This window comes from Onychomys torridus, chromosome 12 (assembly GCF_903995425.1).
Source record: "Onychomys torridus chromosome 12, mOncTor1.1, whole genome shotgun sequence".
In the NCBI taxonomy this organism is placed as follows: Eukaryota; Metazoa; Chordata; class Mammalia; order Rodentia; family Cricetidae; genus Onychomys; species Onychomys torridus.
This window is the reverse complement of record NC_050454.1, coordinates 1,350,014-1,375,728: the sequence shown is the minus strand read 5'-3', so window position 1 is coordinate 1,375,728 and position 25,715 is coordinate 1,350,014. Positions and strand designations below refer to the sequence as shown.

Genomic DNA, 25,715 nt, shown 5'->3' with positions numbered 1-25,715 from the left:
TGGAAGTGCTGCTGTAGCAGGGAGTGGAGTTTCAGCAACGTTTGAACTGTTACATTCAGGGGAATTGCAATGAATTTGAGTAAAGGGACCACCCCCGTCCAGTGACCATCTCTGGGCACACTTCTGCCATTTCGGAATGGCTGGGAGGGCCTGGTGGGGAAGGTGGCTCAGGGGGAGCAGCATTGTCCCGAGGTTTCCAGCCCTCTAACAGCAGCACTCACCAAATCCTGGAATGAGGGAGGTGGATACAAAGACTCTAGAGCTGCTGACAAATGAGGCTCTGGTTTCAAACTTTCAGGAGAATTTTAAGACTATTATTAGAACTATTTTTTCTGAGTTTTTGCAAACTTCAGAAGTGAAACAATTCTGAGTTCACCTACAATTTTAAGTATGGTGACTCATGATTCATGTACTGTCTGTCTTGTTGGAAGAAAATGTAAACAGTTCTGTTGAGAGATCTATTTTAGATATTTGCTAAAATTTGTAAAGTAGTCCTATAGAGAGTTTGCTTTTGAATGTAAGAATTGTAAATATGTGTAGTACTATTCATACTAGTTGTAAATATGTATAGTAATATTCATAGTATAATTATGTTAATCTGTTGATACTAATGAATTATGGTTTGTTGAAGCTAAGGGAGTCTTTAAGTTTGATGCAGTTACATCAAGAGTTTATTGATTTACTTGATGCATTTGCATCAAGAGTTCATTGATTTAAAAAAGATCTTGGCACAACTAAGGCTGTTATAGACATCTTAGATCCATTCAAAAAAGATATTCCATCTTTATCATCCTCTACTTCTTTACTGGGGGTGTGGCAGCCCTAGGGATTGCTGTGGTTGTTCCAACTACTTGCAAGCTCTTAGTAGGGACCTGAGTCAGAGTTGAGTTAAGCTCTGTACTTCCACCTGCCAGAGGCTGGTAGTCAGGGATGGGCAATGTTCTTGCTAGCTGCCAACCTAAGACAGAGTACACTTGACAGAAAGTGTATCTCAAATATGGGTAAGGCTTGTCCAGCTGAAGAAGATGACCTAAGGCAGACACAGTCTATCTGAAGGGCCTGAGGGGCCCTTTAATGTATTAAGAAGGGGGAGCTGTGAAGGCCCACAGAAGGACCCCTAGTGAGATCGGAGCTTGCTTTACCCAGCTGGGCTGCATAGGGGAATGACTGGACCACAGGCATGGTTACCAGGTGTTTGGAAGGGTCTGCATTTAGCTGTGTGGTATGCTTTGATCTAGCAAGGGGGTGGGGTGTCTTTTGCCCTACCACTTGGCATTGTTATGAAAAGCCCCTTTGAAGAGACAGAGGGTGGATTTTGATCTGGGTCCGCCAAAGCTGTCCTGTGTTTCTGTCTGTCTCCTCTCCACTGTCTTTCTATCTAAAACTTTCTTATTCCTCCCTCCTCATAGGAACCTTTAAAAGGTGGGAGCTGACCTCCCACAGATGGTGCCCTGAACAGGGACTCAGGTTCAGGGACCTTCACAGAAGTAGTAGCACACACCTTTAATCCTAGCACTTAGGAGGCAGAGATCAAAGCCATCCTGGGACACATGAGATTAATCCAATCTAAAAGAGAAACAGAGCTAGGTAGTGGTGACACACACCTTTAATTCCAGTACTTGGGAGTCACACTCCTTTAATCCCAGAACTAGGAAGGTTGACACAGGAAGTGATATAGCTGGGCAGAGAAAGAAATATACAGCAGGAGGAGACAGGAGTTCGATGCCTTTTGGTTGAGGACTCAGGGACATTCAGGCTGAGGATTCGTGAAGACAGGATCTTCCCCTTTCAGCAGAAGTAGGGACTCTGGCCCAGGCTGGGTGGAGACTCTGGCCACATGTCGCTCTGGCCTGTGGCTACAGTCATAGGCAAGTGGCTTTTTCATGAATTTGAGCCCCAAAAGTCAGATGACAGCTGTTGCATGAATCCTAATTAGTCTTAGAATAAAAACCCTGAGCCAGATATTGGGGTAAATGAAAGATCAGAGAGACAAAGAAACAAGCAACTAGAGAAATTTCTCACCACTACCAAATCCTCAGGCTGAAAAGGAGGTGAGATCCTGTCTCTGAGAATCCTCAGACTGCATGCCTTTGAGTCTTCAGCCGAAAGGCCTCTAGTTCCTGTCTCCTCACACCTTATATGCCTTTCTCTGCCCAGCCATTTCACTTCCTTCCTAGTCCTGGGATTAATGGCGTGTGTGCTTCCCAAATACTGGTAGCAAAGGCACGAGATCTCAAGTGCTGGGATTAAAGGTGTGTGCCACCACTGCCTGGCTCTGTTTCTCTCCTTAACTGAGTCAATCTCATATAGTCCAGGGTGGCCTTGAACTCAAAGAGCTCTCTGCCTCCTGAGTGCTAAGATTAAAGGAATGTGCCACCACTGCCTGGCCTCTATGTTTAATCTAGTGGCTGGCTCTGTCCTCTGACCCTCAGGCAAATTTTATTAGAGTACAAAAAAAAATCACCACATTTCCCCTTAAGTTTCTGTTGCAGCCTCTCTGCAGCAAACTCCACAGGCTTTCGGGCTCCAAAAGCCACAGGATTTAGCTGTTTTCACATGTGTGCCCTGCACACACAACTGGCTTTTTGGCTTCTTCCCTTTCCCGGTGGGTTGTGGCTTTCTCTGGATTCCCCTCCTCAGGGTGCTGCCACACTAGGAAGCTGCCCCATCATCATCTGAATCATTATTGTCAGCAGATTTGGTGAGTCAATTGGGATTTCTTAAAGGAAGGAATTAGTGACAAATAAAAAGACTGAGAGAGAGTTTTTTTCCCACATTAAAAAAATGGGAAACATTCTTACAATGGAGGGAATTAGGTCTCTATTTGATAATAAACTAGATGGCTTGAAAATTGAACAATTAATGAGATGATAATGTAGATGGGATTTATGTAATGTCAATTATAAATATATTTGTTTGATCATTTCTGTTTTATCATTTAAAAAAGTTGGTCAATATGAGTGCCAAGATAAAAATTTTAAAAAATTTGTTAAAACAGATCATAGAGATATTCAGACCCAGACAGAGGAATTTATTATAATGCATTATAAGGTTTCAGAAAAAACAGCATAAGGCTTTCAAACAGCCAACCTCAATCTATCCAGTAACCTTACAGGAACTACTCAGTGATACATATCCCCCCAGACTGTGTATGACCTGAATGGACTCTTGTGCAAATGTTAAATTTGGGAAGATTCAAGAAAGAGATATTCTCATATGGCATGCACTCACCTTTTGTGAAGCAGATGTTAAACTTGTGGTCAACTTGTCATAGAATTATCCCTCAAAACTGGAGAGACTTTGTTATAGCAGTCTTGGAGGCTGGTCTCCAATTACAGTGGAGGACCTGGTAGATGGATGAGGCTAAGTCCATTGAACAATGAAGTAGGGTTGGAGGTATTGAAATTTGCCAAGATCAACTTCTTGGAGAAGGTAATTATGCTGATGTACAAAGACAATCTCTATATGATGACCACACCCTGGCTTTATGCTGCACAGCAGCCTTGAATGCTTGGGACAGAATTGAAGAAGTAGGAAAGAAAATTGAGTCATTTACAAAAGTTATACAGGGCCCCAAAGAAACCTTCACTGATTTCTTACAAAGATTGACTTCAGAAGAAATAGAATGATACCAAATGCAGAAGCTAGAAAATAATAATTGAATCTCTGGCTTTTGAAAATGCTAGTGCACAATGCAAAGGGGTAATTAGGCTGTCAAAGACAAGATCAGCACCCTTGGAGGAATGGATTCAGGATACAATTGATATTGAATCTCATGACCATGATGATGCTTGGATAGGAGAGGTGATTTCCAGAGGCTTGAAAAATCAAAACGTCAAACATCTCAATTTCAGTAAATAAGGTCACCTAAAAGGGATTGTAGACAGGGCATACCTAGAAACAATGATTTTTTTCTAAGAATAATCCCAAACAGAATGCCCCCCCCACACTTATGGATTATGCAGAAGGTGTAGCAAAGGTAGACATTAGACTAATGAATATGGATCAGCAAGGGACAAACAAGGTCATCCTTTGCCTTTTGTCATCAGGAAATTCCCTAAGGGGTCTCTTGCAGGCCCCCATGACGAATTCGGTTCAGTCCTTTCCTGTCATCATGGAGGAAACTCCTTCCAAAAGCAATTAAAGAACCTAATGCCTATCGTAAGAAACCACACTCCTCTGGATGATAGAACAGCTATAGAAAATAAAATAAAAATTCAGGAGAAACCGTAAGTCAAAATTGATAAAGATTACATTTGGAACCTCCTCAAAGTTAGGGTAGAGGAAGGGTTTTGTTTTGCCTTTCCAGGATAATAAAAACAGCCATCCTGAGGAATTTAAAGACCTTTGGACAAATAAAAATCCAAAAAAGAAGGGAGAACTATCTAGAAAAAATGACCAAGAAAAGAAATAATCTGACTTAATGGGATCTCCAAAGTCTCCCAAAAGATGATGGGATCCCAAAATGATGATTCCACATGGACTATATGATAAGACAAACACCACCAAAAGATCAGCTTTGGACTACAAACTGCTCAGGACAATTTTGAGGTGGCTCACTAAGATGATCCCAGTCTTATAGACTACTCTAGCCAGGACTTGAGACAAGCCCTGCACTTTGGTATGCAGAAACTAGACAACAAATAATACAGCTAATTCTCCCAGGACTTGACAATTAACCCAAAAATTTCTTTTCAGGATCCCCAAAAGATGCCTTCACCCCCTGACAGCAGGAAGTAAATTTAAGAACACAATGTCCAGCTGGGCAGTAGTGGCACACACCTTTAATCCCAGCACTCAGGTGGCAGTGGCAGGTGGATCTCTGTGAGTTCGAGGCCAGTCTGGTCTACAGAGTGAGTTCCAGGAAAGGCGCAAAGCTACAGAGAGAAACCCAGTCTCAAAAAAACAAGAAAAAAAAAATTTAAAAAAGAACACAATGCCCATATTCCCAAGAGGTGCAGTTGGTGGTTTTTAGTCATTCAATAGGTTACAGATATTTGTCATTGTTTAGGGAAGTTGGCTAAAAGTTGTTATTGGTATATAATCTGGAAAAAAGCTAAACAAAGAAGATTAGATTCAGGATTCTTGTCTGAAAAAAAGAAGAGATGCAGATATGACAGGGGGAAGTGGTAGATTATTGCGTCTACTTTGGGAAAAAAGCTATTGAGGCTAGAGAGCTGGCTCAGTGGTTAAGAGCACGGGCTGCTCTTCCAGAGGACCTGAGTTCAATTCCCAGCAACCACATGGAAGCTCAACCCTGTAATTCAAGTTCCAGGAGTTCCTAGGCTTCTGGCTTCCTAGGGTACTGTGCTCATGCATGAGTGTACTCCCACATACATATGCTCATGTATGCATATTCCTGCACAGATAACATACACATACACAAATTTAAAAAAATAAAAGTAAATCTTAAAAAAAAAAGATATTGAAATGATAGGATAAAAAGGTAGATTATTGAATCTACTTTTAAAAAGCAACTACTAGTTTTAAATATTTTACATTGTATTGGACTTTTGTGTATTGTATACAAAATTTTATATATTGACATAAAGTTAAGATTCTTTTTGTTAGAACATATTGTACATATGTTTCTAATCTTGTTCAAGGTATTGTACCTATACAACTCACTTAACAATGTAATACAAATTGCTAGTCCTTGAAAGTTATTATTAGAAACTATTTAGGATAAGAAAATGCAGGTTAGTAATTAGTCACCTATTACAATCGAACCTGTCGTCATATTAGGTATATTTTCAAGGTCAAACAGAAATATATTTTAGATAGACAGGTCATCTTTAAACACTTCAGAGATCTACAGAATATGGCATTTAAGATGTTTTAATAACATAGGGTTTTTTTTTTTTTTTTTTTTAATGACAATGAAACATGTCTGCTCCTGGCAGCACCAATCTACTTCAGAGAAGATGGTGGGCATTGCAGATACTTCATATGGAGTCTACTTTCTTAGTTGTAAAAGTTAGCCACTATGAAGAAAGTGCCCTTGCATTGACTGCTGACAGTATGCTGTCCAAATGGGACAAGCAGGACACAAAAGAAAGGACTGCTGAACTTTGCCAAGACAAGTTAAGACAGCCCTTCAGAAAATCCTGCTTCATAGAAAGTCTGTCAGGGATGCTAGACCTGTAGGCTGAAGATGGATTCCCCAAAGTTACAGAGGAATCTTGGGTGACTATCGAGGCAGCCAGCTATTTCTGTCATTTCTCACATTTTTTGGAAGTTGCTTGTTTGCACTTCCTGCTTACTCAGTTAATATTATTTCCCTCTTAGGTCTCTGATGGAGTTGAAGACTAGATAGTTATAGTTTTCTTTGTTAACAAATTCTGAAAAGAAACTCAATAAAGAGGTGTAGAGTGTATAAGGTTGAGAGACATTAAAGGATAATTCTGGTGCCAGGCAGCAGTGGCACACACCTTTAATCCCAGCACTTGGGAGGCAGAGGCAGGTGGATCTCTGTCAGTTGGAGGCCAGCCTGGTCTACAAAGTGAGTTCCAGGATAGCCAGGACTATTACACAGAGAAACCTTGTCTCAAAAAACAAACAAACAAACCAAAGAGATAGTTTTGGTAATGCAAATTAGGAAAGAAGGTGAATTAGGTACAACATTTTGGACTCACCAAGATAGAATAGATAATGGAGTATTTTCTCAGAATTTTTCAAATGCAAATAGACTAGACATCATTAATGTAATTCTTGACATTAGTTATAACCTTCATTTATTATTTTAGATAAAAAAGAGAAAATGTGGTGATATTTTCTTTGTATTCTAACAAATAAAATTTGTCTGAAGATCAGAGGACAGAGTCAGTCACTAGATTAAATATAAAGGCCAGGCAGTGGTAGCACATATCTTTAATCCTAGCACTTGGGAGGCAGAGATATGTCTGGATCTCTCAAGTCCAAAGGCACCCTGGACTAGATGAGATTAATCCAGTTTAAAAGAGAATCAGAGCCAGGCAGTGGTGGCACACACCTTTAATCACAGCACTTGAAATCTCATGGCTTTGCTCCCAGTATTTGGGAACCACACACGCCATTAATCCCAGCACTAGAAGTTTGAGACAGGAAGTGATGTGGCTGGGCAGAGAAAGGCATGTAAGAGGGGAGAGACAGGAACTCAGCCCCCTTTCCAGCTGAGGACTCAGAGTTATTCAGTCTGAGGATTCATGGAGACAGGATCTTCCCTTTCGGCTGAGGAGCTGGTGAGGTGAGAAGTGCCTGTGGCTTGTTTCCTCTGATCTTTCGGCATTTACCCCAATATCTGGCTCTGGGTTTTTATTATAAGACCAATTAGGAATCATGCAACAGAAAACAATCACTGTTTTCCACAATTATTTCTTCAAGGTCTAAGTACTTCTAAAAAACAACTATTTCATTCTAATGTTTACCCTAGAAAGAATGACTCTATTAATTTTTCCTCTACACAATGCCACAATTTCTCCAAACTCACACTCAAGAATATTCCACTAAGCAGTTACCTTTGGAATCATAAGCCACTGGAATATGCAGATAAGATAATCTAGATGAATTGGAATATGCAGATAAGATAATCTAGATGAATTCCAGTTCCAGTTGGAAGGCCCATTGGGAAAGTTCCTCGTGTAGTGTCTCAGAAGGGATGGGCTTGACCTGCTCTGATTTCATTGCACTGTTTAGTCATGTCTCCTCCCCCTGGGAAATTAAGCTCCAACTTAAAAAAAAAAACTTGAAAAATAAATTTTCCAATATAAAACTTGATATTCTAACCATTTTTAGCCTACAATTCAGTAGCATTAAGAACACTCATCTTGCCAGGCACATGCCTATAATCCCAGCACTTGGGAGTCAGAGGTAGGTGGATCTCTGTGAGTTCAAGGATTTCTTACTTGATGATCCCTGGACTCCAGTTCTGTGGTGGTCCTGTACCATTAGCTGAGCAGTTAATTAGAAGAGGGAACTGGAAAGAGAAAAGCTTGTGGTGCATGAGAACTTATTTCTTTGGAATTAGGGACAAGGCAGAGGTCAGGGCCTGTCTGTGCGCATGAGGAGGAGAAGCACTGCTGACAGGCTGGAGTGAGGCACACGGAGGGAGCAATGACATGAAAGCTCCTACCTCAGCTGGAAAATCCTTTCCCATTCAGTAACCCTGAAAATATAATTAAATCTGGGAGGGGAGGGGAGGAAAGGCTGTCCTCCCTACCCCAACACTGGGGAAACGAGGAGAGTTGAGACCTCAAAACTCCCAGGACTGGGTCAGTGGCTCTGGTGTCCAGAAGGAAAGAAATGGATCACTTCCACGCTGCGCTCTTGGTTCCCTGCGAACGAGCCTGTGGCCAAGCCTAGGTCTGCTGGAGGTCTTTGTCTGTCCCCCTGCCCCTTGGTGCCTGGGTGTTGTCTTTCTAGGTGGCACTTTGAACAAGACTCAGTTGATGGCCTGTCAGGGCACGCACTAGCCCGAGTGACCCCCCCCCCCCACACACACACATTTAAAACAGGGACCCTACGGCTTTCGGGAGCCAGCATGTGCCAGCACTTGGCAATTCTGTTCTCTGGCTTTTTTTTCTCTCTCCCCTGGCACACCTTAAATGCCACAGCTGAAACTTCCACCTGTGGGGTCAGGAGCCTTGCTCTCCAGATGCTTATGTTTTAGCCCTATGTCAGGGAGCTCTGGGGGACAAGAGATGGATTTTACTCTGTGTCTTGAATTTTTTATTTTTTTATATATATATTTTTTAATGTCTGCTGGCTTGGGGACAGCTTTAGAAAGACCTGCCAGGACGCAGGCTATAAACTGATCTCTGGCTAAAGAGCCATCCTGATTACTGTAAACTTATTTGCATGGATCTTAGCCTGCTTTTAGACCGGCCTGTGCTTCTCAGGGCAGCTTGAGAACCAGTGGGAGGAGTTCAGGTGAGAGCCTGATACTGGAGAGGCGGAGCAGAGCACAGAGTGGAGAGCAAAAAAGGTAAGGTTCTTTCGAGCCAGAGATTCCCTAGGTTTAGGAATGCACGTGGTCAGGAGGAAGAGAGAGAGAGTCCGAAAGTGTGGGGCTTTAGCGCTTTAGAGCTTGGGTAAAAGCGTAGGGGTAAGGGAACTCTTTTAACCATTTGCTGGTAGAAGTTAGATAATTCCCGTGAAATATCGGGTTTGAAACAGCCAAATTTACTGGTATCCACCCCTGTGTCCCATGGCTGCAGCGCTGAGAGAGAAAAGTAAAAAATTAAAATAACAAGGGGGGGGGGGCTGGAAAGATTGCTCAGAGGTTAAGAGCACTGGCTGCTCTTCCAGGGGTCCTGAGTTCAATTCCCAGCAACTACATGGTGTCTCACAACCACCTGTAATGAGATCTGGTGCTCTCTTCTGGTGTTCTGCAATGTTTACATAATAAATAAATCTTTTAAAAAAATAAAATAAAATAAAACAAAACAATAAGTGGGATCCCAGGCTCCTCTTTCAAGTGTCCTTGAGAATAGGCAGTCTGTGGACCAGCATTAACAGCACAAAGTACCCGAATTGTCATCATGATAAGGGTAAGGGCTGGAGCGTGGGTACCTCAGGATTAAGTACTGGAGGACTCCCTGGGGCCCAGACAGCATCCAATACTTCATCAAAATTGAATGTGTCATGGTACACAGCTGGTGTGTGTGTGTGTGTGTGTGTGTGTGTGTGTGTCTGTGTGTGTGTGTGTGTGTGTGATGAGGTATATAGCTCAGGCTGCAGCTTTGGGAACCGGCAGGGGTCTGAAAGGGAAAAAACTCACCAATCTGGTTGGCAGCTGTGTTGTGTGGGTCCAGTGGCCCGGCAAATGAAAAGGCAGATCCGGCAGTCGAAGGTCCTTGACATAGGTTTCCAGCAACGCTCAGCCCTGGATGCTGAGTGAGCAGAATTTCCTATCTGAGTCACGGCAGCACTGGTTGTGGCGTTGGTTACTACTTGGAAAGGTCACGGTCATGACAGAACCCAGTGTTTGTTTTCAGAGCTTTATTAGGAGGGAAAGGCAGGGGTGGGGGGTGGGGAGAGGCAGACCTGGCGAGGAGAAAGATGGTGAAGATGGTGGCGGGAGCAGAGCAGAGCAGAGCAGAGCAGAGAGGATGGGGTCTGCGTCTGGCTTTTAAAGGTGCATACATAGTCGCCAGCCCACACTGATGACGCAAGATGACAGACCCGGAACTGAGCATGTGCAGGAGTGAGGGCAGGCTCCTGACAATCTTGATGGGTATTGTGGTTTTGATCTGCATTTCCTTACTAAGCGGTGTTCCTCACCACTGCAGTGCTGGTTCAGGGCGCCCCACTTCCAGGGTACAGACGGAATGAGGGAGATGTTAGTGTGAATGGTGTAGTTGCTACTTGTGGGGAAGGTGTTTCTCTAAACTCTGCGTGGCTGTCCTGTCAAGCATACTGGTAACCACTCCACGGGGCCTCAGTCTGAAAACTAGCAGTGAAAGTGGTACCCTCCCTGTTCAGAGAGAGAGGGACTTACAAAGGGCGCCAGATCTGGGACTCTGGGGGTGTTACTGCACAGAGAGAGAGCCACGGAGGGGATGTAGAGGGAAAAACACAGCAGTTTTACATTCCTGGGTCAAGGACAAGGGACCTGGGCTGTGGATGGGGGTGAGGCTGAGGCGGATAGAAAAAACAGTAGATGGCATGAGCTGAGTCAGAGTCTCCTGTTAGCTTGTAGTATCCTTCATTGCCTTTTCTATGATGTAAAAGAAAAATACTCTGGACTGCCTGGGAAGGTTCCCTCTTCTGTGACAGGAACCCCCCATCCCACCCCTGCCCTGGCTCTTCTCCCTTAGCATCTTGTGTGGTACATTTTGAGAGCACACAATGAAGAATTTCCTTTTCCTTAACGTCAGTCTATGCTCAGAATAACAGGGGTGTATTATTTTCTGGAAACCTAAGAACACGGGGAAGGAGAGGAAGTCGCCGAGTCATGGGGATTGAAGAAGTACCTAGAAGGACCCCTAAGTAATTGTTAGGGTTCTAGGAAGAGGGTCCCCTCTTGAAGCAGTGGGTTCAGGATGAAGTAGAGAGCAGAATGAGCCCCCATGGTGCCAGCCTTTTCCCATCTCCTCCCTTTAGCTCCCCTTCTCTGGGGACTCTTGAGGATGCTTAGCACAGCTTCACTTCTGTTGCGTGATAAACATAAACACCCTTCCCGGAAGCAGCCTAGGAGACTAGAGGGTTTATGTGGCTCACAATTCCAGGATACAGTCCATTATTTCTGGCTAACTGAGGCAGGAGACGGGAACCCAAAGTACCAGGTCCACAGTCAAGAGCAGAGGGAGACACTGCCGCTGCCTACCTTCTCAATCAGCTTCCTTTATCACACTCGGCTCAGGGCCCAGCCCAGGAAATGGTTCTGTCCACATGCGTGATGGGTCCTTCTGTATCAATTACCAGTGAAGACAGTTCTCCACAGATCCGCCCTTAGGCCAGCACAATCCTGATCTAGACAATTCCTCAAGTGGCGCTTTCTTCCCAGATGACTCTAAATTGTGCCAAGTTGACAGAACTAACCAACACATCAGCCTTAAAAGGCTGCATGCAACACACTGAGCTCCGATACAGATGTCAGGCAGCATTAGCTAACTTCCCAGCAAGCATGCTTGGCAGCTGGAGACTGTCCCGGTGGAATGATCTTACTGGGTGATGATGTCATCTCCAAAAGTAACGGACAAATCAATCTGGAGAGCAGGCAGAACTGGTAGGTGTCTAAAAGGCATGGAGTGGCTGCCATGCTTTCAAGTGGCAGCTACTTTAACCCCTTCTCACTTTTGAAAATAAAGTGGGGGGAATCTATTCTCTCATTTAGTTACTTATTTATTAGTGTGTGTGATGGGTGGGGGTGTGTACCTCATCGTATGTGGGAAGAACAGAGGACAACTTGGAGGAGTGTTGGTCCCTCCCTACGTGTAGGTGCTGGGAATGGAATTCAGGTTGTCAGGTTTGATAGCAAGTGCCTTTATCCCCTGAGCTGTCTTGTAGGACATGAGGGATTGTTGTTGTTGTTTGAGACAGGGTTTCTCTGTAAAACAGCCCTGGCTGTCCTGGATCTCACTCTGTAGACCAGGCTGGCCTTGAACTCACAGAGATCCACCTGCCTCTGCCTCCCAAGTGCTGGGATTAAAGGTGTGAGCCACCACCACCCAACTGTAGTCACTATTCTTGACCTGTGTGTGTGTTTCTGAGTGTGTATACTCAACCATGTGTGTGTGGAGGCCAGAAGTGAAAGACCTCCACAGTGAAAATTTCAAAATACTAAAGAAAGAATTAAAGAAGACACTAGAAGATGAAAAAATTCCCATGCTCATGAATCAGAAGAATTAATTTTGTGAAAAGGGCTATCTTACTAAAAGCAACTTGCAGCTTCCATACAATCTTCATAAAAATTCCAATGCCATTCATCATAGGAAAAAAAAAGCCAGGCATGGTGACACTTGCACTGGGGAGGCAGAGGCAGCAGATCTCTGAGTTCGAGGCCAGCCTGGTCTACATAGTGAGTTCCAGGACAGCCAGAACTACACAGAGAAACCCTGTCTCAAAAAGAAAAAAAGAAAAAAAGAAAAGAAAACAACAACAACAACCAAACAAACAAACAAAGCAAACAGGAAAAAACCCTAAAAATTCACGTGGAAGTTTAGGAAGACCTAAACTAGCCAAAGCAATTCTGAGCAAAAGGAATCATTGCTGGAGGTATCACTATACCTGGTTTCAACTTCTACAAGAGGGCCCCAGTAACAGGAATGCAATAGTATCGGCACAAAAACACATAGACCAATCAAACGGAATAGAGGACCTACATATAATCTAGCAACTATAGCTACTTGATTTTTGACAGAGGCCAAAAATACAGATTGGTGAAAACAGACTCTTCAAATGGTATAGGAAAAACCGGATATGCACATGCACAAGGGTGAAACTGATCCCCAGATCCCATACTATACTGTTTCCACTGTCAGATAAACAATGGCAATAGTCAGCTGTTTCCACTGACAGGGGAACGATGGTGGTAATCAACTGACTCTTAAAAAAGAGGTTTTGTTTGTTCATCTTGTTTGGCGTTTTGAGACACAGTCTTATTGTGTAGCCCTGGCTGGCCAGGAACTCACTTAGTAAACCAACTCGCCTCAAACTTGAGTGATCCTCTTGCCTCTGCTCGAACTACAGGAGTCTATACCAGCTAAAAATACCCACCTAAAAATCAACCTCATTCCAGGAAAAGGCCTTTCGTTACAAGATTTAGCTGCATAACTTTAGTTCTTGTAGCTGGGAGGAGCATTCAACAGGAGTGCAGAGCAGAGGATGGGTGACTGTAGATGAGGAATTCCAGGGCTTCGAAGGATAGTGTGCCTGTCGACAAGAAGGTCATTGTCACGAGGTTTCACATCCATGAATTAGGGTGCAACCACCAGTCAGCCTCCTCTTTCTAACCCATCAACAAGTTCCGATGCTTTGAGCTCCAGTTGTCTCTACCACCTTTTCCCTGATCCCAGTCCTCCCGCTGGATTCTTCTCTTATTCTAGCTACTCCTCCAGTCTTCCAGACACAGAGAAGTTTCCTAAACTTTAATTTTTCAGTCCTAAACACTAATCAAGTTTTATTTTGATAACTTTAAGAAAGTTTTCAAGAGTTCTTTTTATGTGTAGGGGTGTTTTGCCTGCACGGTTGTATGCCATGTGGATGCAGTGCCCTTGGTGGCCAGAGGAGGGTGTCAGATTCCCAGAACTAGAGTTCCAGACAGCTGTGAGGGGCCGTGTTGGTTCTGAGACTCAAATTTGGTTCCTCTTGAAGAGACGGCAGAGCTCTTAACTGAGGAGCCATCTCCCGCCCATACTTTATTATCATTTTACCGTGTATGGGTGTGCACAGGCAATACCAGATCAGCAGAAGTCAACTTTACTGAGTTGGTTCTCACCTTTACATAGACTTGAGATAGTTAATTCCGGCCCTCAGGCTTGCATGGCAAGTGGCTTTATCTGTTGAGCCATCTTGCATGCTCCACCGGCCACCTTTTAAATGGTTGTCTTTGGTCACTACACAGAGTTGTAGTGTGGTCTAACATACCACTCCGGCTTTGTTAGTTCTCTGCCTGTCTCCAAAGTCCCCGCCTTGCTAGCTCTCATGGTGTCTTGGAGGGAGCAGATAACTTTGTTTCTTCTTCTTCCTTTTTTTTTTTAAGTAATTTTATTTATCAATTAATTTCATCAATCTGCCACTCCCCATCTAAAACCCCCAAACAGGTCAAATTGCTAAGAAGCAACTTGAGAAGCACTAGTAGGCAAGGGAAAAAAATCAAATAACTCCAAAAGCTACACAGAGAAACCCTGTAATCAAATAAAACTAGAAAATACTCATACTCATGTATAGACCTGGACCTGGGAATTAGAGGCAAGATCAAGGTCCTGTTACATATTAATTGATAGCTAGCCTGAGGTGTAGGCAACCTTGGGGCAGGTGTTAAAAGAATTGGAACCACAACCCCTAGTCCAGGAGAAGCAGAAATCATTGAGATGGGACACTGTGGGGTGTGGCCCTGCAAGGTCTAATGGGGGCCCCAGGTAGAGCCTCAGAAACTCTGCTTGGCTTGACATCTGCCACGCCATTCTCATCCAGCGCCATCTGTCTTGACACCCAAGTGTTGAGGGATGGAACACCACCCCACCTCACCCAGTCTCTGGAAAGCCTCCGGCATTTTGATGAGTTCTGTGAAGCCAGGAGTCGACAAGGGGGTTTGGACCACAAGTTGAAGCTGCTCGTGGGTCCACAAACTCCAGATGGCAGAATCAGCAACTTTGCTCACAGCTGGTTGAAGACTGCGAGGAATTGATGGGAATGAGCCTGAGCCGCCAGCCCGGTGGTCGGCAGCAGTGGGCTTTGTGGGACTCACAGGAGGAGGTGTTTTTTTAATTATTTATTTTTATGTTATGTTTAGATGTTTTGCTTGCATGTATGTCTGCGCACCATACATGCATGCAGTGCTTAAGAATGCCAGAAGAGGGCATCAGATCCCCTGGAAAATGCAGATGCCACGTGGGTCCTTTTTCCTCTGGAAGAACAGTCTGTGCTCTTAATGGCTGAGCCATCTCTCCAGCTCAAACAGGCCCAGATTTCTATGTAGGTACTAAGGATCTGAGCTCAGGTTCTTCCAGCATTGTTTTATGGACTGAACAATAGTCCCCATGGTTGTTTTTGTTGTTGTTGTTGTTGTTTGTTTTGTTTTGTTTTTTGGTTTTTCGAGACAGGGTTTCTCTGTGTAGCTTTGCACCTTTCCTGGAACTCACTTGGTAGCCCAGGCTGGCCTTGAACTCACGGAGATCCGCCTGGCTCTGCCACCCGAGTGCTAGGATTACAGGTGTGCGCCACCACCGCCCGGCAGTCCCCACGGTTTTTAAATTTTATTTTGTTTTATTTTATTTTTTGGAGGAGAGGACCGAACCCAGGGCCTTGCACTTGCTAGGCAAGTGCTCTACAACTGAGCTAAATCCCCAACCCCTTGATTTTATTTTTTAGAAAGGGTTTCACTAGGTAGCCTTGGACAGCCTGGAACTTGCTTATCTCTATGTAGACAAGACTGGTCTTGAACTCACAGAGATCATCCACCTCTGCCTTCCAAGAGCTCCGGACGAAAGGAGAGCACCACCAGGTCTGTCCTCACACACAATTTGTAAGAGAAAGGATAACCGATATATTTGAAGTATTTCAGGGAAATTTTAGGGGCTTTGCACTTCCTGTGCAGGTATGGGATTTGCAGCTTTTGCGTTCTACAGTGCTGAAGGCACCTGTGGAACTACTGGCATGCTTTAGTGAGATGAGCCGTCACTGTTATTTTAACCTGCAATTTCACTCACAAGGACAGAGAGCAGATGGTAGAGTGCTTGCCTATTACGCACTAAGCCCTGGGCTCAGTCCCCAGCACTGTGTAAAATGAGTCATAATGGTACAGTCATAAACCACGAGATGTGGCCATCATCTGTAATTTCAGCAAGAGGCAGATAGAGACAGGGGACCAAAAGGTCCTGGTTCCCTTACCTACATAGCAAGTTCAGCCTCTGAGATCCCCAGACCCTGCCTCAATAAAACAAACAAACAACAAACAAAAACCAGTTAAAACTGTAGCTTATCTTTTCACTTAATGACATCTTGTATATACTTCCATTTTAACATAGTGAAAACTGACCAGCTTTTTGTTACTGTGATAAGTACCTGAGCAAACATCATCTGAAGGGAGGAAATATTTATTTTGGCTCAGGTTTTAGTCCATGGTGGGCTGGTTTCATTACTGGGGGCTGGCACAAGACTGATCATCTTGGAGGGGTCATTTGAGACAGGAAGTGGTCAAGGATAATATATATCCCTCAAAGGTATGCCTACAGTGATCTGCTCCCTCTAACAAGGCTCCAAGCCCTAACATCTTACCAGCTCCCAACAATGCCATGAAACTGTGGATCCATCAATAGAGTCAGAGTCCTCATGATCCCACTTCCTCAAAGCCCCACCTCTGAACACCGCCTAGCATCATGAGCCTTTGGGGGTACTTAGCATCCAAACACAATGTCCATCTCCATCTCTCCCTTTTGTTTATTCTAAGAGGTTCTCCCTCTTCACAAATTCATAAAGGTATCTCATGTTTTCTCCAAAAGTTTTGAAATTTAGAACTAATTTAAGGTTTTCTTCGCACTTAGGGATTTGATCTGCCTGAAACCTGGTACTGAGCAGAATTTTTCTTCACTGTGGTTAATCAGTTGCCCCAGTGTTCACCTCCTCAGTGCTGGGATGGCAGAAGTTTGCCACCATACCATGCTCTTCCTACGCTACAATTTTATTTGTGTACGTATTTATATATTTGTATGTGTGGTGTCTATGTGGAAATGTGAGTGCCCATTCACACCGGAAGTCAGAGGGCAGCTTTGGTTCACTGTCTGGTTCTCTTAAGCCAGGCTCTCTCACTGAATGTGTCACTGGCCTGATAGCTAGCAAGTCCAACAGTCCTCCTGTCTCTGCTCCACACAGTCCTGGGGTTACAGTGAATGCCCAGCCATACTTGGCTTTTTCCATGGCTGAGGAGGATTTGAACTGACATCTGCAAGCACTCTTACCACTGAGCCATCTCCCCAGCTCTAGGCTATTAATTCTCTATTATTCCTTCTGTGTGTCAAGAATACACTGGCAATTACTCCAGCTTTATGACGTTAGGGTTCATTCACACTAGATAAGTAGCTAGTTGTATGAAGATGGACAATCTCATTAGCCTTTTTTCCCCCCTCCTCTTTTTGGTTTTTCAAGATAGGGTTTAAGTCTTGACTGTCCTGGAATTTACTTTGTAGACTAGGCTGGTCTCGAACTCACTGAGATCTGCCTGCCTCTGCCTCCCAAGGGCTGAGATTAAAGGCATGTGCCACCACTGCCTGGCTAAGTCTTCTTTTTAAGTTTCTTATTTTATTCATTCATTCATTTATCTATTTGGTTTTTCGAGACAGGGTTTCTCTGTGTAGCTTTGCTCTTTCCTGAAACTCACTCTGTAGACTAGGCTGGCCTCGAACTCACTGAGATCCGCCTGCCTCTGCCTCCCAAGTGCTGGGATTAAAATGCATGCACCACCACTGCCCGGCTAACTTTCTTAAACAGATTACCATAAACAAGCCCTAGGTATTTTAAAGTCAGAGAGGGACTCAACAGAGCAGTCCTTACATTAGGATACTGAAATAAAGTGACAAATGCCTTGGGAACCTCAATTTCATTTATAAGAACAAATCGATTAGTTAGCTTATCATTTTTACATCCCTTGTCACTTTGGAAATTGTGATCCTGGCATTTAATTACTTAGAAGCCAGCAGCTGTGATGGACGGGTGAGAGAAAATATCGAAAGATACCATCCATGTAGAATGCGGTGGACTCATGCACCAGCAAATGTGAAATGATGAGTGACACCACAGCTAATAGTTGGGGCTGGACACAAGCAGGCTACAATGACCTTCACGATGTTTTCTGGCACGTGGAACGGCCGCGGATATTTGAAAGTGCCTTACTTTGAATTTCCAGCTGCTCGGGAAGACATCGCCACCGGCCTTCCTGAACTGCCCGCGCAGCCCCGGGTACTCAGGACTTCAGAGAAGATTTCAGACCGGGTATCCGAAGCGGGGGAGGGATGGGGGCAGCACGGGATGCGCACGGGGACCGTGCTAGCCTGCACCCCATCCCGGGCACCAGTGGTGCTTCTGGGAAACGTAGTCCTTTGCGGTATGCGGCGCCGGGGGGCTGTTGGATAAGGGACTACGATTCCCTTCGGTCTTGCGCAAGCTTTGCGCAGCGCGCTTGCGCGATGTGGGGGACGATGCCGCTATAGAGGCTTGTTTTGCTCTGGGTCCGATGTTGGCGAGCGTGCTCGGGCGGTCTGCTCTCCCTTGGGGAGGCTGGGGTGCAGGTAGGTGATGGCTCTCGCCTTCCCCACGCAGTGTCCGTGCTGTCACGGCCTCACTCCCTTGGGTTTCCCAGGGCGTGGTGCGCGGTGAGAAGCCACGGGCCGGAGAAGCGGGGCCTGCGTCGCCCCGGTGTCGCGCGGTCCCCGGCTTGGGTGGCGACCTCGCGGGCTGTGCCGGGGCCCCGGGGTTAGGAGGCGGGAGGGGAGGTTTGAGGGGCGGTCGCGGCCGGCTCTGCTCTCAGCGCGGCCACCAGGGGGAGCTGCGTTCGCTCTGGGTGGGTCGTGGCGCCTGTGCTCGCCAGGCCCGGGCTGGCGTGGGAACGCCCTAGGGCCGGGGTGGTGGACCTGGCCAGAGAGAAGCCCAAACATCCCCCAGGACTGGAGGCCCGACTGCCAGCCACCTACGATGTAAGTCATTATCTTCGTTTCTTTTCTTTTCTTTTCTTTTTTTTTTTTTTTTTTTTGCGAACTGGTATGTGGATGTTCGTGACATCAGCACGCACCGCGAATCCGTGGCAGAGCCGGGATGGGAGCCCCGGTCTCCTGTCATCGGTGCCCTTTACGCTGCTGGCACGCAGAGCTTTTAGTGGGTTTGTGTTGATCCCATCTGGGTCATGTGTTTTCGTACAGACGTGGAAGTCTCGATGCAGAGGGGCGCAGGGACGATCGGGGAAGTTTTGAGTTCCGGAGGGAGAAATTGGATAGGTTTTACTGAGGTCTCTGGAGTGAGTGAAAGGTGATGGAGCTGAGAGGCACAGGTGGGTTCTGGGGGGCGTGGTAAGTGTAGCTACAGGGACTGAAGGAGCTTCCCGAGGCGCTGGAAACCTACTGATGGATGTTGTGATAACCAGCCGTGCTGGTTCCAGTTCTCTAGTCCTACGCAACGCCCCTCCCCCCTGCAGAATCGTCGCATCCTTATGCAGGGCAAAAGGCTACCCTTTTACCACTGGAAGAGAATTTTTAAAAGGCTGATTAGGTGACCCCGACCCTGTGTTTTCCTAGTCCTCTGATACTTGGGGCCGTAGCTTTGGTTTTGACGTTGCTGGAGACTGAACAGAACCTCTGGCTTATATGCTTTATCACTGAGCCTGAGTTAGCATTAATTTAAAAAAAAAAAAAGACTTCCGGTCAACTGCAAGGGAAAAGTCAGAAAATGAGGAAGTGAAAAGTGTGCTAGGCCGGACAGGGAGCCTGGTGGAGTCACCCTTTCTTAGTTGCTTGCTTCCTGTCCAGGCCTGTCAAATCACCTTGCTACTGCTCCACCGGCTCCGGTGCCTCGTGTTTGTCAGATCCCAGACACATGGAAGATGGTGTCCTCCTTGTGTTTGTTGTGAAGAAACAGTAACTTTATAGCTACTCAGGTGTTTGCATACTCTCAGAGCCGTGCTTTTTTTTTTTTTTTTTTTTAATTAAGTAAAGCAATGGGAGTGTTCAAGATAATGGGGCATTGTTCCCCATACCCTTCGTTGTAGAAACTGACTTTGTCTGGAAGGATAGGGGAGTCAGGATAGGTCACTACAGTCCCTATTTTATCTCACCAACCACTTGGAAAACAGCCATTTTTGTCATAACAGGGTCATTGCTACCACAGTCTTGTATACACTCTACAGGTTCTGCTTTATAAACCATGACGGAGATATCTGCCTCATATAGGTTCTTAGATGTGAGAGACGCTTTGCCTGTTCTCCATGTGTTTGGTGTAGTGAATGGGCTCCCTTGGCCTCCTCCCTCTCAAGCTCCCCAGGCCCCTCTTGCCTATTTTTAAGATGTCACTAATCTTCCTTTTGCAGATGACAGGGGGACCAGTGGCACATGCCAGGTCTGTTTATAGCTTAGCCTTCATGAGGCCTCTGGGACACCGCCACTGTTTTTTGCTTAGTAAACTGGTTTTGTTTATAGTATATGTAGTCATTGGATTAGGTGCTGTCCCCCTCCACCCCCGGAAAGGGTTTCTCTATGTAGCCCTGGATGTCCTAAACTCAAGCTATAGACTGGGCTGACCTCTAACTCACAGAGATCATCTGCCTCTGCCTCCCAAGTGCTGGGATTACAGGTGTGCACCACTATGCTTGGCTAGGTAATTTTTCTTGATGCTAGAATACTATCCTTTTTCCTTTAAAAAGCAAAGTGATATTAGAGTCACTTATGGCTGTAGTGGTAAGAAAGTGTCAATACTTTGTCCCTTTTTCCTGTTGTAAAGGACTTTGGCATCTGCTTAAGCATGATTAGGAAATCATGTCTGCTTTTGTAAATTTTTAATTTCAGAAATTCTGAAGTGAACGGAAGAGGCTGAGCTCTGGTACCCCACTTGGTGAAGATGAAAGATATTGACATGGGAAAGGAGTACATCATCCCCAGTCCTGGGTACAGAAGTGTCAGGGAGAGAAGCAGTGTGCCTGGGCCACTCAGAGACCGTGAGGACTCCAGGTTCCAGAGATCAAGACCGGTTAGTGCCTCCCTCCCCACAGTCTGTTTCTTACCTGCTTGTTGGGCTATACCGTGTTTCCTTTTTTCCTCTGATACATATTTTATAATTTTATTTTTCTGTCTTAGCTTTAGGCCAATGTTCAGAATGTATGATTTCTTAGACCTGGAGTGTAGCTCAGTAGTAGAGGGTGTGCTTAGCATACCTGAGGCCCTGGGTTCGGTCCCCAGCACCATAAGAAAGAGCTGGTTCAGTTAATGGAATGAGAAGTTGTCTTGTGCCACTCACCTGTTTCTTCCCTAGTGTTACTCTGTGTGTGTGTGTGTGTGTGTGTGTGTGTGTGTGAGAGAGAGAGAGAGAGAGACAGAGAGAGACAGAGAGAGACAGAGAGAGAGAGACAGAGTCACACTCTGCAGTCTGCAGCCTGGCTAGCCGGGAACTCTCTGTGTAGACCCTCTGTAGAGATCTGCCATTGTTGCCTGTACTACATGCCTGCCTCCTCTCTTTTTCATTGACTCCATTTTCATACCTGTTGAAAATCCCTTGATTAAAAAGAGGCCTGGGGATGTAGGTAAGTGGCGGAGCTCTTGCCTGTGAGTAGAAAGCCCTGGCTGGGTTCAGCCCCCAGTACTGAAAGAAGAAAGAGACACATAGGTTGGTGTAGGGAGGGTAAAGCCGAGGACAGTGGGAATATGAGCCATCCCGTTGCTTTCGTGGGCTTCGGTTTGTTTCTCCTTTTGTTTCTGTGTTTTGTGCTTAAAATAGGATTATTTTGCCAGGCATGGTGTCAAATGCCTTCAGTCCCAGCACTCGGAGGCAGAAGCATGAGGCTCTTATAAGTTTGAGACCAGCCTGATCTACATGACAAGTTTCAGGCCAGCTGGGGCTACAGAGAGAGATCCTGTGTCCTAGTCTTGCTGTGATGAAACACCGTGACCAAAGCTAGTTAGGGAGGAAACTGTGTGTTTTCTGGAGTTGCAGAAGAAGCCAGTAGAGCGGAAGATGTCTAGGTTTAGGAAGATTAGGTTTCTGTTTAGGTCTTTGCAGGGTGAACACCTGTTCATGCTGTGTGAACACTTGAAGCTGTGGCCTTTGGAGCTGACACTGGTGTCTCATTAGCCTGAAGTGGTTTGGCTCTTCTATGGATGAAGACCATTTCTTACTCATCAGTGTTTTCTTGCTGATAGGTCTTCTCTGTCCCCACTGTGATATAGAATGCCTTATCATTCAGTACCTGGTGTTTCTTTTTTTTTTTTTTTTTTTTGACAGGGTTTCTCTGTGTACCTTTGTGCCTTTCCTGGAACTCACTTTGTAGACCAGGCTGGCCTCGAACTCACAGAGATCCGCCTGCCTCTGCCTCCCGAGTGCTGGGATCAAAAGCATGTGCCACCACCGCCTGGCTTAGTGTTGCTTGATACCAGTTTTGTTTGGTTGTTTGTTTTTTGTTTTTTGAGACAGGGTTTCTCTGTGTAGTTTTAGTGCCTGTCCTGGAACTTGCTCTGTAGACAAGGCTGGCCTCGAACTCACTCCGCCTGGCTCTGCCTTGAAAGTGCTGGGATTAAAGGCGTGTGCCACCACTGCCCGGCTCTTGATACCAGTTTTATAACTGTGTCCTTATTATCTACAGCAGTGGTTTTCAACCTTCCTAATGCTGTGACCCTTTAATACAGTTTCTCATGTGGTCATGACCCCAACCATAAAATTATACTTTTGGAGGTAGAGGTTTGCCCTAGGGCTCCAGGTCCACATTGAGAATTGATCCAGATCTTGTGTAACAAAACATTTATGGAGTGTATGTCTAGTACTTGTCAGGACATTAATAGTCTAGGAGTTAAATCTGGAAAAGTTTTAAGGGTACATTGGAGCAGAGCTTTGAGGGATGAGGGGGGAGGGGTTAGGCAATAGAGAGAAAGGTCTGGAGGTGTAGGAAAAGGGCCTGGCACGTTGGACGGACCTTGAGTGACCTGTCTGTGTCATTGTATAGTAGCTATAGTAGGGTTAAGTGAGATAATACACATAATACCTAAGAGTGGTCCCTGGTATGGTCAGTGCTCAAGACAGAGTCTGCCCTTAGATTAGTTGTCTATAGTATGGGATGTGTAAAGGAGTGTGGTGGGGGAATTTCTGCATGCCATACTAAGAAGTCTTTTCTTATGGGCATAAGGAGACCATTGTAAATTAGTGAGATTTAAAAAAATCACTAATTTTGAGATAACTGAATTTATGTACAATTATAAAAAGTAATAATGAAAACCACTACAGGCTGGGTAATGACCCCATCCACTGATTTTATGAAAAGTTCAGCAGCAGTTTGGGTTGGAGAGATGAGATGTCAATCCTGTTGTGATACTGGACTATAGTTATGCAATATGTTAATACCTGGGGAGCCTGAAAGAGCATGTCAAGGATTTTACGGTGTTATTTTTCTGTAATTACATTTAAATAAATGAATAAAGTAGAGAGAACAGAGGACAAGACCCAAAGTTGACCTCGGGCTTTTATACCCTCAGGTACAGATAAGTTCAACAGTGTGCACACACACAAATAAGCTCAACAGTGTGCACACACACACACAAGTTGCTGTGCTCTCTCCCGGCATGGTGTATCACTGTATACAAGCAGTCATCCTGCTTTTTCCTAATGTTCTTTTTTTTTTTTTTTTCTGAGACAGGATTTCTCTGTAGCTTTGCACCTTTCCTGGAACTCACTCTGTAGCCCAGGCTGGCCTTGAACTCACAGAGATCCACCTGGCTCTGCCTCCCGAGTGCTGGGTTCAAAGGTGTGCGCTACCACTGCCTGGCCTTTCCTTGTGTTCTTACCCGTGTTGGGGGGGGTGGTTGTTTTCTTGTCAGCCAATCTGATAGATGCTTCTGATAACTCATTGTGGTTTTCATTTACATTTCCCTAATGGCTACTGGCCTTGAACTAAAACAGAGATTTAAAAGTCTCATTTTCTTTTGACTCTAGCACTGAGGATTGACCCTAGTTTTCTTGTATGCTAGGCTGTTTCTTCAGTCTCCCCTTGCTCTGTAGTTCAGGCAGACTTTGAACTTACCTCCCAGGTATCTGGCTAATACCAAGCCTTGCTACCTGTCCACCTGACTGAATCCAACTTTTGATCTTCCTGCTTTAGCTTCCCAAATAATGGAATTAGAGGTGTGTGACACCACCTTGCTCTGACAATTCACTTTTGTTTTCCTTTTTGTTTTTTGAAAGAGGGTCTCATGTAGCCAGGGCCAGCCTTGAATTCACACTATAGCTGATGCTGGTCTTTAAACTGATTCTCCTGCTTCTATTTCCTTAGGCTAGGATTTCAGGCACATGGCCAACACACCCAGCTGAAAAGAGATTTGGGCAGTGTGCATTTTCTTGCTATGACGACGTCATGTGCATCATGTCTGCTTTGGTCTTTAGAGAGCAGTTCTGGGTCAGAGCTCTTAGGCGCTGGTCTGCTTGCACTCATCAGAAATGAGAAGCAGTCTCTCTGCAGAGCAAAAGACAGATGAATTTGTTTTCTTAATTTGCAAAGAAGCAATTATTGGCCACCACTGACTTTCCATCTCCAGTTAACATGTAACCATCCCACAGTACTAAACATGTGTCAGAAGCCAAAGGACCGGAAACGTCCTTTCTAATATACTTTTGCACAGTTCTTGGTATTGTGTGTGATCAGATTTTTTTTTTTTTTTGAGCTGAGGATTGAATCCAGGGCAAGCGCTCTACCACTGAGCTAAATCCCCAACCCCAAATTTTTTTTAAAAAAATAGTCTGGGAAAATGATGTTAATTAGTTACATTTAAATATCTATAGTTTATTACAAACGCTTGGAGATAATTAGGGTAAAAATACCACATTGTACCCTTTAGAACTACAGAGGTAGTCCTGTTTGCCACCCACAACCTGGGGTATAACAGACATCCTTTACTCTCAAGTATCAGCAGTGTCTTCTGTGACTGTTGCTCCTTGAGTCTAGAATGAGCGTTGTTGGCATCGTTTGAGCTTAGCTGGAGACTTCTCTCTGGATCAATGCTGAACGTTGACACTAGGCTGAAGCTCGGTTCTCCCAGCGCAACCTTTTTGTGTATGTGTGTGTGTTCATATATGTATGTAGAGAGTATGAGTAAGTCCAGGAGTTTTGGTTTTGGTGTGTTGGTGTTTGGCCTATGGTACTGAACACATTAGGCAACCACTCTTAACCTCCTTCTTCCTGACTTTAAAGTTTTTTTTTTATTTTATCATGTGATGTTTTATTTAGCAAGCTTGATGATTTGAATGAGAACGGCCCCCATAGGCACATGTGGTCTCCAGTTGGCAGAACTATTTGGGAAGGATTAGAAGGTGTGGCCTTGTTGGAGGAGGTGGGTCCCTGGGGGTGGGCCAGTTAGCGCTTTCTCATTCTGCCTGTGGTTGTTCTCTCAAAATGTAAGCTCTCAGCAACTGCTCCAGCACCATGCTGTCTGCTGCCATGGCGACAGAAGAGTTAGTTCTAAGAAGCCGTACCCAGGTCCTGGATATCATTGCACATTCGACCTGAGCAAGATAAAGCTTTGCTGAACTTTGGTTGTGTGGTGGCTTTTCTTGTCACAGATTAAAGTTCTGTTGACTTGTTTTTCATAAGCTTGTTGGACTGAGGAAAGATAAAAATGGAAAATAACCACAAGTCAGCTAGTATCTATATGCCATTATGATTGCTCTGTCTTTTCACATTGGTGGAACTGCCTGCCAGGCTAGAGTAGTCTGCATTATCTGGGAAGGCAGCAGAGTCAGGGTTCTGAGAACCCAGGGCTCTTCACTTAGCACTGAGGCGGACTCTTTGCTCTGGCTGTAGTTTTCATAGTGAGCTCTTCAGGGTAATTTTGGTGAGCTCC

The 25,715-nt window shown here is 45.0% G+C and overlaps 1 protein-coding gene across 5 annotated transcripts in view; it reads left to right on the top strand.

Annotated features, from left to right (window-relative positions):
* The first annotated feature begins 18,283 nt into the window (after positions 1-18,283).
* Positions 18,284-25,715, top strand: part of Abcc5 (ATP binding cassette subfamily C member 5) — a 35,710-nt gene continuing 28,278 nt past the window's right edge. For 2 of the 5 annotated variants that reach the window (XM_036203829.1, XM_036203828.1), the window contains exons 1-2: positions 18,284-18,425; positions 20,688-20,868. In XM_036203829.1, the coding sequence (XP_036059722.1) occupies positions 20,740-20,868 (129 nt within the window). In that variant the 5' untranslated portion in view covers positions 18,284-18,425; positions 20,688-20,739. The remainder of the gene's footprint in view (positions 18,426-20,687; positions 20,869-25,715) is intronic. The other 3 variants (XR_004946324.1, XM_036203831.1, XM_036203827.1) reach the window with 2 other exon arrangements.